The sequence below is a fragment of the Harmonia axyridis genome, chromosome 3 (genome assembly GCF_914767665.1).
Source record: "Harmonia axyridis chromosome 3, icHarAxyr1.1, whole genome shotgun sequence".
In the NCBI taxonomy this organism is placed as follows: Eukaryota; Metazoa; Arthropoda; class Insecta; order Coleoptera; family Coccinellidae; genus Harmonia; species Harmonia axyridis.
Window position 1 is genome coordinate 40,052,480 of NC_059503.1, and position 17,808 is coordinate 40,070,287.

At 34.6% G+C, this 17,808-nt stretch overlaps 1 protein-coding gene across 2 annotated transcripts in view; it reads right to left on the reverse strand.

Moving 5' to 3' along the window:
- Positions 1-17,808, reverse strand: part of LOC123675032 (dynein axonemal heavy chain 7-like) — a 122,518-nt gene that overhangs the window by 87,245 nt on the left and 17,465 nt on the right. For both annotated transcript variants that reach the window (XM_045610259.1, XM_045610258.1), the window contains exon 4: positions 937-1,207. In XM_045610259.1, the coding sequence (XP_045466215.1) occupies positions 937-1,207 (271 nt within the window). The remainder of the gene's footprint in view (positions 1-936; positions 1,208-17,808) is intronic.

Here is a 17,808-nt window from a genome sequence, read left to right on the forward strand (position 1 = left end):
ATGTCATACAGATTAGATTCAATCCATTTTTTAGGTGCTGTTGTACCTAATATGATATGAGAAATTCAATAATCTGTGGTGGGATCCTACTAATTTATTATCGATTGATACTTATACTTTGACGAATAGTAGGATCTCGCCACAGATTTAATAAACAGATAATTGAATTTTTTACCCACCCCCCGTTTTCTGAAGACTTAATGTCACATTGAAAATAAAGTTTTGATTGATCCGGTATTGTTTTCGCTCAACTTTGGTATGAAAGAACTTGAACATCTCATATTTAATTACATAGGGTAAGTCAATATTGCTCGATCCATCGATAACTTTTGGAAAGTTTGTGATAGGAGAATGATTCAAATTTTGACGGAATCGACAGTACTCAGCCCATGAACTTAAATTATTTTTGACTCTACAGGCTGGCCCGAAAATGGTGAAACTCGATACCACTTTTTCAAATGAATGAATGCCCAATTTTTATATCATACTCATAATCTCAATGATATTTTGATTTCTAATTAGGTACCCCATTTGACATAATTCATCTGTGTTACTTTTCACGTAGGTCACTTTTTTCAATAAATTTCATGGAAACGAAAAAAAAATAAAAAAAATCATATCTTGCAAACCGTTCGAGACAATTGTATGATTTCTTCAATTGAATTCAAGAAAAGTTTTCAGGAATTATGCAAATTCAGGGATCGCTCTACAGGTGGTCGAAAGACTTTAAAAAATGTCCATAAATCCATTCATTCAAATGGCATGCCTTGAATTATTGCCAATAAATATTCAGAAAGGAATGTGGAGGTTTAGGATACTTGAGATCGAAATTTGTCTAATTTGCCGGGTATTTTGAGAACGAGAGTCGTACAACGTGTCGACGAAGACTATCTCAGCAGGAACTATAAAGTTACTATTGTCATAAAAAGTTATTACCTCTGTAATGTTCTATTAGCGAGCATCCTCTCTCAAATGACATGTCTTCTTCGTTTTTAACGGCTCCTGTGTTTATTTCTTCGTAGATTTCACAAAATTGCTTATCCAAATCATCGGTATATTTCAAGACAGGTTCATACAACGTATTTATATTTTTGTTCATACGGCTAAGACATGACTTGAAAAATTCCGTTGTGATATAAATCGATATTTTTTGTTCTTGAAAAAATCCGTAATTGTCTTTTTTCACGGTTTCGTATAGTCTGCTAATCTGCAACAAATCAAATCAGTAAAAACACACTCAACTATCCTAAGATATATGATCTAACTAGTGTGTTAACACAAAGAATAACAAGGAAGAGCATTTGGAACAATGGTTTATGATTTACTTTTTACATCTAAACTAAAATCCCGTTATTACGTAAATAGAAAGAGCTTTTTCGTACTTTTCGAACGCTTTAGTCAGTTTATTTAGCTGTCAATTGTTATTTTGAGGTTAATTGGTGTTTGATATGGATAATAAGAGATACAAATTATCAATTTATACACTTTCACAGACTCTTTCAACTGCAACGGAGGAATAGAAACCTTATTATATTTTAATTTCTGAAAATATATTTATAATGTATTGTAATATTTGGATTTTAGTGTAAGAGACAATATATTTCAAATTTCAATTTCAAAATGGATGGGAAATAATAGACTGATAGTGAATTCAAATAAATCGCAATAATATGTTTTCTGGTAGTGAAATTAGTAGGAAGGAAATCAATAAAAAAATGTAAGTGTCAATAAACAAATATATATTGAAAGAAGCAACATCAATTGAATATTTGGGAGTAAAAAATTCAACCATAGTCGTCGTTGAGTGCGGACGTGTTATATTGATCTCTTGTTATAATTCACCTTTAATAGTACGGAAATCTATCAGATTTATTCAAAATTGTTCCTTGAACATTTGAGTGTTTGTGGGATATTTTCATCGAGATAAAATTTTGAATTTTAATTTAATATCTGTAAGAATGCCGCTAACACGTGATCAGTTCAATGATGTGAGAAACGCCGCCGATGCCATGATAAAGGAAATCTGTCAAAACCAGGAATTCGTAAAAACATTGGTTGATTCGGTGTCATCTGGAATAATAAATATCTTGGGTGAAAAACTGGGTATACTCGAGAAGAAGATAGATGCATTGAACAAGGATATGAGTGATATGAAGATGAATCATGCGAAGGAGATAAAAACGCTGAATGATAAAATCGAAAGTCTAGAAAGAAATTTATCGAATATTTCAGGGGATCTCCCAGATGCAGCTCATATTGTTGAGGAATTCGACGAAATTAAACGCAGGGAAAATAATGTTATTATTTTCGGGGTACCAGAGGAAGTCGACGACCCAACTTCAATTGTATGTGATATAGTCTCTGCTATTGTTCCTGATCTTGCAATCACCAACCAGCGAATGCATCGATTAGGTAAAAGACTTAGAGGAAAATCACGACCTATTAAAGTTTCCCTTTCCAACAATGCAGATAAACTTACTTTAATCAGGGGTAATAAGAGGCTACAGAGGATTGAAAGATTCAAAAATGTATACATTAGACCAGATCAAACAATTAAACAGCGCAATTACTTATCATTGTTACGTCAGCAATTGATGGAACGTCAGCAAAATGGGGAAGATGACATTATTATAAGGTTTCGAAATGGGCACCCTTCGATAACTAAGAAAAAAAACCTATAAGTACATCCAGCATGCGACAAAATACAGGTGTAAATACCCACGGTCTTGAGATTTGTTATCAAAACTGTAGGGGATTAAATACTAAAACGCATACATTCATGAAAAATTTAACATCTAATTGCCATAGTGTGATCGCCATTACTGAGAGCTGGTTGACTGATAGTGTGTCTAGTGGTGAACTATTTCCGCCTAATTATTCGGTTTACCGTAAGGATCGTAATACAGGGGCTCGGGGAGGTGGAGTTCTGCTGGCGGTGGATGATTGTGAGTACAATTCTGAGATATATGAGTTAAACTGTTCCATAGATAAAGTTGATATTTTGGCTGTAAAACTTTTTGGTTCCAATCATATTCCGATAATCGTTATGGTGGTTTACATTCCCCCTGGAATTTCTGTGAACGGGTATGATGAACTGTTTGAATTGATTGAGGACAAATATGATGGTGGCAATATGGTTATTGTTGGAGACTTCAATATACCGGAGCTTCTAAGTGTCTATGAGGGGGCTGCACATACGGGATATACGGCTCGTTTTGATAACTTCCTGAACTTTTGTAATTTGAGACAGTGTAACGTTGTGCGAAACCACAATAACAGACTTTTAGATTTGGTTGTTTATCGGGAGGATACCGCGTGTGAGGTGCTTTGTGATGGCGATCCATTAGTGCCGGTTGACCCGCATCATCCTGGACTTATTGTGCGAGTTTCATCCTGTCCTGCCATACCAAGTAATTTCACCTCTACTGCTAAACGGTATGACTTCAAAAAATTAGATGTAGAAAAGTTTTGTCGACTCCTCGGTGGTACAGACTGGGGTCAGCTCTTGGGTGATATTGGGAATGTACATGATGCTAGCGATGTTTTCAACAATACCGTTCAAGATGTTATCGCAAAGTGTGTTCCGAAGAAAAAATGTTCCTCCCGTAAATATCCATTATGGTTCACAAAGGACTTGATTCACAAAATAAAAGTGAAAAAGCATTATCTGAAAATGTATAGAAAACACAGGCTGATTTTTTATCGTGAGCGCTTTAGATATTTCAGAAAATCTGTTAAACTTGACATAGAATCGGCATATAGAGATTTTATACTGAGGTGTCAAGCTGATTTGGAGAGTAGTCCTAGTAATTTTTGGAAATATATTAATTCTAAACGAAATATATCACGACTACCTGGGCACATGTGCTTCAATGATAAAATGTTGAAAACACCTAAGGACATACTAAATGCATTCGCAGTTAACTTCAAGAGTGTTTATGTTTGTGACAATGATACGCAGAATTCTAACACTCCATTTGTAGAATCTTTTAACTTAGGTCCGGTATTGAATATAGGTTTGATTTCTGAGGATATGATTATAACGGCATCAAAAAAACTAAAAAATAAGTTCACTATTGGTCCGGACGATGTCCCGGTTAACATTGTTAAATCTCATATTCAACTATTCGTTCAGCCATTGCGTATGCTGTATAATCTTATGATCACCTCCGGCACTTTCCCGAACATCTGGAAAGTTTCGCGTATATGTCCTATTGTGAAGTCCGGTAAGAAATCAGAGATCGTTAATTATAGACCTATTGCCCTGATATCAGTTTTTTCCAAATTAATAGAGATTATTTTGTCTGATATAATTTTCGAGCACGTACGAACATCAATTTCCGAATTTCAGCATGGTTTTGTCCGATCTCGCAGTACAGTATCAAATCTCTCTGTATTTACACAACATGTATCGAAATCCCTGGACTCAAGGAATCAGATTGATGTGGTCTACACAGACTTCAGCAAGGCTTTTGATCGTGTATCACATAAACGATTACTTAGGAAGTTGTTCAAATTTGGCTTATCGAATGTTCTTGTATCACTCCTTGAGTCCTTCTTGACCAATAGGGAATACTATGTTGAATATGAAGGATTGAGGTCATTTTCATTCACCGCGACTTCGGGCGTTCCGCAGGGATCCAATTTGGGACCACTCTTGTTTATTTTGTTCATTAATGACATTTTGGGTATCATTTGTTCACATAAGTTGCTTTTTGCTGATGATTTGAAGTTATTTAAAGAAGTTAGTTGTGTACTTGATTGCTCGCTACTGCAAGACGACCTCAATAGGCTATCTAGATGGTGTGTTGAGAACGAATTGCCTCTGAATATAGAGAAGTGTAAAACAATGACGTTTACGAGGAAACTGACACCAATTACTTTCCACTACAAAATCAGTAACTTGAATTTGACGAGAGTAACTGAGGCGAGAGATTTGGGTATTCTTTTTGATCAGAAACTAACTTTCTCGTCTCATATAAAAAATATAACTTCTAGTGCCATGAAAACTCTGGGTTTTGTAATACGCAATTGTAAGGAATTTTCTTCGTTGAAAGCGATCTCAACCATTTATCAGGCACTTGTTAGAAGTAAACTTACATATTGTAGTGTAGTATGGAATCCTTGTCATAAAAAATACATCGATTGTATTGAGAGGGTGCAGAAAAAATTCATAAAATTCCTTTATTTCATGAAACATGGTTCTTATCCAGATAGAAACCACAGTTATGAATCACTTTTGAATGAGTTTGAGTTCGCTTCGCTTAGAAAGGTCCGTGAAATAAATGATTTGATATTTCTTTACAAAATCGTGCACAATCAAGTAGATTCAATGGCTTTGCTCTCCTCATTGCAATTTAATGTTCCTCGTTTCACTTCTAGATCACACACAACATTTCATATTGATGTACCAAATTCATATCATCACTTTTTCTGTCCGCTAACAACAATGTGCAGAAGTTATAACAATCTAAGGAATGTTGACATATTTTTTCTTTCATTATCTCAATTCAGGAGATCATTGAACCACACGTTGAGGAACTAACCGACATAGATGATTCATTGTATATGTATGTTTTTTTTTTTTTTATTTTCATTATTCTAAGACTGCATGTTACCTTATTTTTTTTATCTGCTTTATCAACGGCGATGTACTATTGTGATTTCTTTTTGTATTATTGCATACACCTGTAATTGGGCCTTGGCCTGTTGGATGTATTTATGAATAAATAAATAAATAAAAATAAATAAATAAATAAATAAATAAAAATGGATCAAAATTTGACTTTTAAATTACATGTTGAGTATATTGGGGGAAGAAAAATTCAGTTCATAAATAGAATTAGTAACAAAATAGATATAAAGACCAGATCTTTGCTATTTAGAGCAATAGTTTGACCTCATTTGGACTTCTGCGCGTCATTATTTTTTAACTTAAAATCGAATAGCATAGATAAGCTGCAGAAATTATTGAATCGGGGTATGAGTATGGTCTTGAGGTGTAATAGAAGAACTCCAATTAGGTGGATGTGAGAAGCGTTGAATTTGATGAATGTTAGGCAAAGGATTAAATTCAGAACATTAGAAATAAGAGAATCTTTTGGTGCAAAAAAATTGAATTCCGAAATCACCTATTGAGAAAATTGCCTTCAAAATTAATGGATCGTAATATTGAGCATGGAGGATGAATATGATATTTAACTAATTTTTGTACACAGTGAATTTCTGAAAATAAGAATTTTTGAAAACGTTACTTCTTTTTTGGCCTTCAAAATAAATGGATCGTAATATGAGCATGTAGGATCAATGAGTTATAACAACTCATTTGAAATGAATATTGCTCAAAAATTATCTGTATACCATTCTTTATCGAATTTGTAATTTTTTTCGCGAAAAATATGGAAATAAACAAATGGAATAACTTTCATATGCCCATGTTCCATCATTCATCCGATATCGTATTGGATAAGCATCATATTGATGGTTCATTTCGATTTGGCCAACCAAAATGAGCCAAATCAATATTTTGCTCAATGAATGTGAGCCGCTTATGTTAAAACTTTCGGTACATCTGTTTTGATTTTTTTTTATTATTCCACTAAATACGATTTTTAATCAAATAAATTTTCCTAAGAATGAACGAATCTGAATAAATGAAGTATAAACTAATACCATCTTTGTCTATCGAGCTCGAATTTCCTGCATTGCCAAATGTTCAACCTCAACCTCTCTACAGTATGTATGCTGGGTATTCATTGACTGGCGAGTAAGAATTAGATGCTGTCAAACGTATGAATTCAAACATGTGGTAGAGAAGAATGAAAAATCAGAAGAACGTTTGAGTTAGCTCTACTCATCCTGAAAAGTGAAGGCTTCTCAGAAGGGCTGGTGGGAACTTAATAGGTAAACTTTGAAAGATGCGGAGATAAACACGTGGTATCATTCCCTTTTAATCTTGCTGTTTGCAATTATAGAATATGCTTCGCGGAACATTTCAATTATGGTTATTTACCGACTCCTTAATATTTTTCGAATTATAGGTTGGAAGGTGATGAATGAAGAAGAATTTGATGACGATTTTTCATAAGACACACAGGGAAGTGGAAAAAGATAGACAAGAAAATGAAAATATCAAGAAAAATAGGCAACTCCTTGATGAAATCAATCAAAGATTTAGACGCCAGTATCAACAGGTTATCTGAAGAATTATAGAGCTTAAAGAAAGAAATACCTTGGTCTCAGAAATACCGAAAATGACTCAGAAAATATGACCTCTCTTCAAAATCCGAAAATGGAATATTCTAGAGCCGTGAAAAAATCAGAATTTGCCACATAGGACTTAGTGGAGGCAACACTTTCTTCTTTCATGGATCCAGAGAGAAAGAAAGAAAAAATCTCCACCAGTAAACCAGATTGGACGGCAACTTCGAAGTTGATGAAAACAGCATACGATACACAAAAGCGATAACAGTAAGAGCTTATTTTCACGGTGATAGTAACTATCGCGATAGTACTATCGTGATAGTGCAATAGCACACTCTCACGATAGTAACTATTGAGTAGTTTACATGGTGACAGTTGCTGCGATAGTTACTATCAATATCACACTATCATGATAGTACTATCACCGTGCAAATGAGCCTCAAGAGACGGCGTCAGAGTCAACCACAAAACCACAGGAAGTTGAAAAAAATTCCTAGAATTCAAAAAAAAATTCTTAACTGTTCAAAAAAAGCAGTCAGATATTTTCTCCTAGATGCGGATATCGATAATATACAAAAGGACCTAACAGCACAACGAATCCTAAACGCTGATGTGATCAGAATGACATGATACCAAACAACAACAAAGAATCTACTACCTACCCTTAATTTTGGTCAAAATCAAAAATTAAAAGATCTTTCAAGTAAAACGCCTCTATGGGGTAAACTGTGGCGTGTGTGAACCACCAATACCAATAACATTGGAACAAGTCAATGTTATGGTCATGCGCAAAATAAGTGTACTTTGCCAAGGAAGTGTATAGTGTTCAGGGCTACACAACAGCAGATACTGCAAATTAGCAACGTGTCCTTTGTCCTCAGCTACAAAGGAAGTAGCGAAAGGAAATTCTTCAGCAATAAGAAGAAAAATTGACTAAACAAATAAAAAACTGAAAAGAAAGGTTCAGAAAAAGGAAACAAAGACGATTCATGTAGTCCTACGGACACAGAAAAAAAAAACAACCATTCCAAAATAAATCTAAAATAAAAAACAAATGAAAATCAACCCGAAACAACTGAAGAACTGGATAAATTCATGGTGGAAGTGAAATTTCTGAAGATAGAGATGGAAAAGAAATTACGCCAATTAATTGAAACCGATAAATGGATTTAGTATTAAATGGAATAAGAACCAAACAAAAGTCTTATGAAACATAATGTTCTGCAGCCAGGGCCGGCGTTAGAAGTGAAACAGTGAAGTGAACGTATACAGGCGACTCAATTTGAGGGGCGGCAATTCGGCCCGGATAAGGTTGTTCCGTTCCGCTGTGTTCGCCAACATTTTCTGCAATAAAATCTCCAAACCTCCTTTACTAAGCCGCATGTACAGGGTGGGCAAATTTCGATGTTTTAGCACTACAACTTTTAAACCAGATGAGATAGACAAAATCTGATACCCCATTCTCGGTCTCTTTTTCTGAGAAACTAACAAGGGTAGTATTCATTTTTGGCCACCTTTTTTTGTTTTCGAGTTATAAGCGAAAATTGGAAAAATTGCGATATCGAAAAACATTTATATCTCCGCTAATACTGATGATAGAGCTCTGAAATTGAAACATTATATAGGCACTTTTTTACGTAGAATCCAGTGGCGTGCTCGTATTTTCGAAAGGGTTTTTAATTACGAAGCTATGACCCAAAGTTATGTTTCTTCAAATGGGAACACTAGATGTTTGTGCCATTTTCTGAAAGCTTAATTTTTCCTGATTTCAAAAATATATAACATCGTATGATTCGTATTAAAATAAATAACAGAAAATGGTCAAAAAGCTTTTTTTACTCAAGAGTCTCAATATTTCTATGGTTTCAACTGTTGATGAGCACAGAAAAATAGAGCTTTCTATAACAAGAGCAGTGTCCTTCCGTCAATCTGGTCATTTCTATGCTTTTCACTTATTTCTACAAAATTCGAATCTATATTCAATTTATACAAATAGTTTCGAAAAGATAAACGAACTTGGAAAAAGTTTCCTAGGTAGCTTGAACACAGTTTCAAATATTCATCTATTGAAATATCGAGAACAGGTGTCGATTAAATATTATTTCTTGTTTGTCTTGTTCGTAATTAAAATTGTTGAGTTCAATCATATATGCATTGTTTCATATGATGTTTAAAATAGATTGGTACTTGTGCGTATTGATTCTGGAGACCTATGTAAATAATCTCCTGATACATGCATCTCAATACAACTTTTTCGATTGAAAAATTCGATCTTGTGGTTACTCCGTTATTTCCAAATCAATTTTTAGATGAAAAATTTATAAAACATATTTAGATTCGAATTTTGTAGAAATAAGTGAAAAGCATAGAAATAATCAGATTGACGGAAGGACAGTGCAATTTTTCTGTATTCATCAACAGTTGAAACCATAGAAATATTGAGAATCTTAGGTGAAAAGAGGTTTTTGACCATTTTCTATTATTTATATTGATCCGAATCATACGATGTTATATATTTTTGAAATCAGGAAAAATCAAGCTTTTAAAAAAAGACACAAAACTCTAGTGTTCCCATTTAAAAAAAACATAACTTTGGGTCATAGCTTCGTAATTAAAAACCCTTTCGAAAATACGAGTACGCCACTGGATTCTACGTAAAAAAGTGCCTGTATAATGTTTCAATTTCAGAGCTCCATAATCAGTTTAGCGAAGATATAAATGTTTTTCGATATCGCAATTTTTCCAATTTTCGCTTATAACTCGAAAACAAAAAAAGGTGGCCAAAAATGAATACTTCCCCTGTTAGTTTCTCAGAAAAAGAGACCGAGAATGGGATATCAGATTTTGTCTATCTCATTTGGTTTGAAAGTTGTAGTACTAAAACATCGAAATTTGCCCACCCTGTACAGGTGGGCAAATTTCGATTTTAAAACTACAACTTTTAAATCAGAGGAGATAGACAAAATCTGATACCCTATTCCCATCCTCTTCTTCTGGGGAAATAACAAGAGTAGTATTCATTTTTGACCACCTTCTTTTAGAGAGAGAGAGAGAAATTAAATTTATTGATAAATCAAATGGCTATCGACCACAGTCTTCCAGCCAGTTGCATACATTTTTATATTACATATTATTTATAAGTATTAAAAAAAAATGAAATAAACATCATCCTAGTGATTTCAAGTGTTCGAAAAGTGGCAAAGCTGGCAACTTTGCCTTTGGTGTAGTTGCTCTACTGTAATGTTGTATCAATGGCTCCATTATGTTGATATTATTTTGGTTATTGATGAATTTTTTGCTTAGTTTTTGCATTCTTTCCAGTATTGGTTCTATTCCCGTTGTCTGATATAAAAGCTGATTGGATGGATTGTGCAGTGGGTTGTTGGGATGTCTCATTTTTGTAATCTTACGTAAGTTCTTTCCGCTACCTCAATTGCATTCAGAGCTGTTTTTGTCGAATTTGAGAAGATTATATGTCCATAGTCCAATGAAGGTCTGCATATCATTTTATATATGGTACTAGCTGTTTTACTACTGATTCCTTTGTTTTTATATGTGAGAGATCTAAAATGCCCAGCTCGTGTTATGGCTTTTTTCTTTTGAAGTTTTAAGTGTGCTTTGAAGTTCAACTTGTTATCAATCTTTATGCCTAGGTATTTGCATGAATCTGTTGGAGTTATTGTGTCACTTCCGAGTTTTATATTAGGAGAGTTGGCATTGATTTTATGGTTCCTTCTTTTATTTTTGCTATTTTTCCAATTTTCGCTAATAACTCGAAAACAATAGAATGTGGCCAAAAATTAATCCTTCTCTTGTAAGTTTCTCAGAGGAAGAGGCCGAGAATGAGGTACCAGATTTTTTCTGAATCCTCTGATTCAAAAGTTGTTGTGCTAAAACATCGAAATTTGCCCACCCTGTACCTACACACCTGGCAGTCCAACCAATATACATAAACAGAATTCCCTATTACCCTCTGTTCACGACAAAGTGAACGTTTCTTTCATAGTTAAATTCAAATTTCCCAATTTTCATTCATTAGGAAAAAGTACCGCGATTTATTTTTAAATAATTTAACAACAGCTGTGATAGTTTTTTGTCCTCGCGTTCCTCAGCGAGTGTGATATTAACACATTTCGTTTCTAAAACCAGTATCCATCTTTACGTTTCATACGAAAGATATTATATTAGGTATAGTTTCCAAAACAATTAATTGTCTGCTTCCTCACGAAATCATTTTCGATTAGTAAAACAAGTGAAAATTGCTTCCATTGAATATTTCATTCGAAATATAAAAGACTCCGTTGTGAAAAGTACGTAAGTCGCAACCAGTGGCGTGCTGTGCAAAAGGCAGCAAGGATAAGGGGAACCGAACTTGCATTGACAGGACTTCATTCCAAAGGATCTCCACGTCTGGTTCACTGGTTCAGTTTGTTGAGCTCAATCACTCTGCTTCTGGAGCGTGAGTACAGTACAGATCCATTCGTAAAGTTCGACCATTTAAAGGTAAGAAGTTTTTTGTTGGTTTGGGTTCACTTATCCTTTTCGTAATATGTTGGGAATATTTCGAAATTCACATTACAGTCCACTTTCTTTCTACTCATTATTGATCTGAAAACTCCCCAACACCCTCATTTAAAGAAGGATAAAATCATTATGTATTTCATAATGACGAAAAACAACGCACGAATTATTTGGTTTACTCATTCATCATATAAAAATTTATACGATTTTGCTTTCGAAACTAGTTTCTATTAAAGCTAAATGTCTTCAATGGAACACATGTTCGACAACCTAATTAAGTTTCGAAGCAATACTGAAACTAAAATTTTTTTACGCACCATTGCAATATAATTCATCGGAAGAAGAAAGTTCATCGGAGCAGGTGCTGTTATATTGATGCTTTTTAAACAGGGGAGCCGAAAAATTCCCCAACTATGATGTAGTATAAGAGGTAAAGTCGTTGTCATCTCGATAAGGATTGACATTCTAGACACTTTTTTCTTCTTCTTCAACCACGACAGTAGCTACTATGGGTCCGCTCGAGCATGTACCCAGATTTACTGTTTACTCTGTGTAACTTGCATATATAGGTTTTTTTTCGAGGTATATAACTTTAAGTTGGCATTACTGTTCAAGATGGCGACCGATTTAACAGCTGTCAAGTGATTTATTCTCAGTTTGGTTTGGCAACTCATCATGAATAGACTCACGCCTGAACAACGCTTGCAAATAGTGCAATTTCATTTCGAAAATAATGCTTCTGTGTGGAATACGTATCGCACACTACGTCCAAAAAAAGAAAAAATGTTCCTGACAATATCGTTAAGATAATAAGGGACCTAAATCACCAAACATCCACTAAAATAGTGACGAACAGCGGCTTAACAGAAGAAATAACAACACCGATAGGAATAAGGCAGGGGGATTCCTTGAGTCCTCATTTGTTCAATTTAATAATGGACGAAATAATAGAAGAAGTGAAGAAGACAACAAGAGGTTACAGGCTGACAACCGGTGAGATCAAGATAATTTGTTATGCCGATGATGCAGTGATTGTAGTTGAGAGCGAGGACGATTTACAACGGCTCCTATTTAAATTTTACACAAAAGCCAAAACATTGAACATGGAAATATCAACTGCGAAAACGAAATCACTCGTGGCTTCAAAAGAACCAATAAGATGTAAACTTGTGTTGGAGGATCGACCAATTGAACAGGTGATGTCGGTTGCTTACTTGGGCGTGCAAATAACAGCTAATCAGGACAGAACCAAAGAAATTAAAGACCAAACAAACAAGGCGGCAAGGATATCGGGTGCTCTCAGAGACATTGTATGGAACAACAAACACATGCGGAAAGATTCTAAATCCAGAATATATAAAACTATTGTGAGACCAATGATGACGTACGCAATAGAAACGAGAGCAGACAACAAGGTGATGAAGAATGCACTCCGAACTACCGAAATGAATGTGCTCAGAAACATCCTAGGCTTCACATTACGAGATAAAAAGAGAAATGAAGACATCCGCAACGAGTGTGAAGTTCCAGATATAGTTCGATGGGGCCGCAATAGAAGAAGATTTTGGAATGCCCATGTGGAAAGGATGGATGAGGAAAGAATTTCCAGAATAGTAAGGAATGAAAATCCAGGAACACGTCGACCGCTGGGAAGACCGCCTAAACGGTGGAAGGACTCGTGGACGTCAATCTCCCAAGAGGCATAAATAATTGGGAAATACAAGCCACTGGCTTAAAATATGTAGAAGAAGAAGAAGAAGCACTACGTCCATTTTATTTTGTTTAGCGATGAAGCGCACTTCTGGTTGAATGGCTACGTCAACAAACGAAACTGCCGCATTTGGAGTGACGCTTATCCTCGAGTGTATGTCGAAACACCGTTACATCCAGAGAAACTGACTGTTTGGTGTGCTTTATGGGCTGGTGGTATCATTGGTCCGTACTTCTTCAAAAACCATGATGGCCAGAACGTTACAGTCAATGGTGATCGGTATAGAGCCATGATTATTAACTTTTTCATTCATGATTTGAACAACCATGTTCCAGGAGCTGTGGTTTCAACAAGACGGCGCAACATGTCACACGGCTCATGCCACAATCGATTTCTTGAAAGACACGTTTGGTGACCGCCTATTTTCACGTTTTGGACCTGTGAATTTGCCTCCAAGATCTTATGATTTAACATCGCTAGACTACTTTCTGTGGGGCTATGTAAAGTCATTGGTGTATGCGGATAAGCCACAAACCCTTGACCATTTGGAAGACAACATTCGTCTTGTTATTGCCGATATACGGCTACAAATGTTGGAAAAAGTCATCGAAAATTGGACGTCCAGATTGAACTACATCCGAGCCAGCCGTTAAAATGTAATACCAGAATGCCACAAGATTATCATGCGGATAACTAAAATTCATGTCAATCGAATAATTCATCGTTGTTTTATTGCAATATAAAGTTCTATAGCTGTAAAAATAACACCCTATACATTAATTTTTACAGCGTCTAACGTCGCCGCACAATATCCAACTTCCCAACTTCCATTCTTTTCTATCCAGACGTTTTTAGGGTAGATTCCTTACACTATTGAACTTCTTGACATATTATATCAAATTCTTTTTGGGCCTTTTTCTTCTTCTTTACCCCAGGCTGACCAAGCAGCATCTGCATTCATTCTGCATACATTTCCATATCATACGAGCCATTTCTGCGCTGTTTCTTCTATTATGATTGAATTCCCATCCTTCGAAACCCAGAGGAAGTGGATGATGAGGTTGGGAGGGTAAACATATATTTATTATTGGATATATTTTGATCAAACAAGATTATTCTTTAAATAAAATTCTATTTTTCATCCTAAATTATCAATTTTTTTTTCTAAATTGAATTGAAGATTTATTCAAAAAAAAACAAGAATTGAAGTTTAATTTAAGAATTTTTCAGGAATTCATTCAATATTTGGACAGTTACGACATTATCTGAGAAAATTACATCATATAAATTGATTGGTTTTTGGAATTCTAACTTTTCAAGTTTCCTATATAAAATTTTCATATTATGTGCATTGAGGGTACATTCAAGAAAAACATGTTGTATTGACCCGATTTCACTACATTCACAATTAGGTAAGGGTTTAACATTAATTTTATTAGATCAATAATAGTTTCACGTCTGTATAATAATAAATATTAAATTAAATTCACGGCGTTCAGACAATTTTTCAATTCTGGAAAAAGTACCTACCCGAGCGGGATTCGAACCCTCAACCTTCGAATTACATGTCCGATGCTCTAGCCGTTGAGCTACCGGGGAGAACGTTCAGGCGACATGCAATGTCCGGAACGAATTCTCATCATGGTGGTAATTTGTTTTCTCGGTAAATTGTTATTTAAGGTTGTAGACTACTTTGCGCTGAAACTGCAATTCCGCTAGATGGAGCTACCCGAAAATTTTTGGTAGATTTGTACCTGACACACCCATTGACAACTTGAAGAACCGCCTGTTTGGTATTTATTGCCCCTAATAAAATCTCAACTCTCGATGAAGCCCAGCAAAGAGTAAATTTGTGTTTCTGTAAACTTTAGAAATTCAGTTCAGTTTAGATACAGTGGCGTATCCTAGGGGGGGATAAGGGGGATATATACCCCCAGGAGGAATATCCATTATATGTAACAACCTTATATATCACAATCTTATTATGAGTTAGCAAAATTCTTTGGAAAACTTCTTCAAAAGAAGGAAAATTTGATTTTTTTTCCTTTATCCCCCCTCCAAGGCTTATGTCTGGGTACGCCACTGTTTAGGTATATAATACTAAATAAGAAAATCGCTGAAAATATTGTGAAGTTAGAAATGACAATGAACCACTGTCATGGACTTATTTTGAGTATGGATAATAGAAATAGCAATTTATTCGAATTGAGAAAAAATATATGATCATCTCTGGTTGTATGATTTCACAGAGAAAATCAGAAAAATTTGCATATTGAGATTTCTAGAATGTAAAATTCGAAAAGCTTTTGAGTTCTCATTTTATGCGCCTTTGGAGGCCACAACACTGTGTATAGGAATATAAGATATGCGATTTATTAGGTTATTATTGTCGGTCTCTTTATCTAGATGAGAATTTTTGATATTCTCCTGAAATTCAGAATGATTATTCAAATGATTATTTGACATTTGACACGTATTATAAGTCGTGAAAAAAAATTAGTGAGGGCAATAAGAAAAGTGTAACAGAATAGGAATGAAAAGTTGTATTTTGTTCTGTCTATCGGGTGTCACTTTGGGTTTTTACAGATATATTCAGCTCATCTAAGTTCAATATTCAAGCTTTGTTTCATCGAAATCGGATGAAAAGGGTTATTGCCAAATAAAATTCACACAATAATTTGTTTTACTAGGCGACAAAGTAGTGATTGACTACCTTAGCTGAATTCCCAGCCACGCTACGCTCAGCCATGTACAGTATAACTTCAGTAGTCCGGGTAGATTTCGTTCCGGTACCTGCCCGAATTATGAAGGCGTCCGGATTACTGGAGTGATTTTAATTTATGAAATGAAGCAACTTATAAATTATCAAAATAAGGTTTATTAATCAAGTCACAAAAAAAAATATTATTTTCTCATAAAATAAAACAAAACTGAACAAAACACTCAAGTACATGTAACACGTTATGTAAATATGTACATGTAGGTATTTATAATATTGTATACATACATATTATGTATGTATGCAAAATGAAATATCTTCTACTTTTTTGAAAAATACATATCAATTTTAGTTTGGACCTTTTTGGATGCATCTATATCAATTGCGTTGTCTTTAAGCCTTTTCAAAAGCTATAAATGTTCAAGGTTATTCTCCTTTGTCCACCTGATAGCTAGACTTTTCTGTGAATGTAAGTGTCTTATGTGATCGTTTGACTGCAACCATTGCGTCCGGCACGCTCAAAAACAAAGTGCAGAATGAAAGATGCTGCCGCCACGCTGTTTCCAACCGACATGTTACCGTTTTTTACATGTATAGACAGGAAAATACTATTATTTTGCATAATGAATATTTTCGCGCACGGATTTCAGAGGCAAAAATTTCAAAATGCCCGAATCCCAGCAGTGTCCGGAATACTGGAGTGTCCGGGCTAGCGACTATCCGAACTATCGAAGTTGTACTGTATTAGTATTTTTTATAATATGACTCGGCTTTGAACTATCAGCCGCGGCAATCTATCTACTACTTTGCTACCTATAGTAAAATAAATAACTATGGAAAGTATTTTTTATTTGACAATAACTATTTTCATCCGATTTCTATGAAACGAAGCTTCATTTATTTTGTTGTGATAAATTAAAATAAAATTTGATACAAATTTCAATTGTTGGTATGGTTGGTTGCTATGGAAATGTATATGTCCATAATAATTATAGTTTGACAACTTTTTGGAATGTTTTATTTCCATTAATCATTTCTGATGATGCCTATTCATGAAACTACTTACTTTGCTGCCTAGGCAGGAAAAGTAATACTTTACTGATTGATATGTGTCTGCAAAATTAGTATTTGTTGTCAATCGGAGGAAAAATATTTTACAAATTTCAAGAACTTTTTTGGTGTGCAAGGGGAAGCCCTACTCGTTATGCAATCTTGATGAATTAGGGCGCTTCGCCCTAATTGAGGTACAAAATAATAATATTATAAAAAATATCACAAATAAATGCACTGTTATTCACACATTTTCCGAATAGCTTAAACTAATATTTTTTGTATCATCCATTCGAATATATAGGTACTCATCATATAGAAAATATACTAATTACACAGTTCCTTTTCATAAATGGAATAAGTTATGCCTTCAAAATTGAATTATCTACAAATATCTTTTCTTATATATTCTAAGAAATAACGATTCATAAAGTTCTAGTTTGATTTATAAATTCATTGAAATTGAATATATAGATAGTGAGAAAGGGCTGCATATCATATATTTGTCACGTATAGGACGGCCTGACGGACTGACCAGAATCGAATTTGAGGACGGATTCGTCATCGGTGAGTCAAACACTATCGTTGGATACCATTCCCGTCA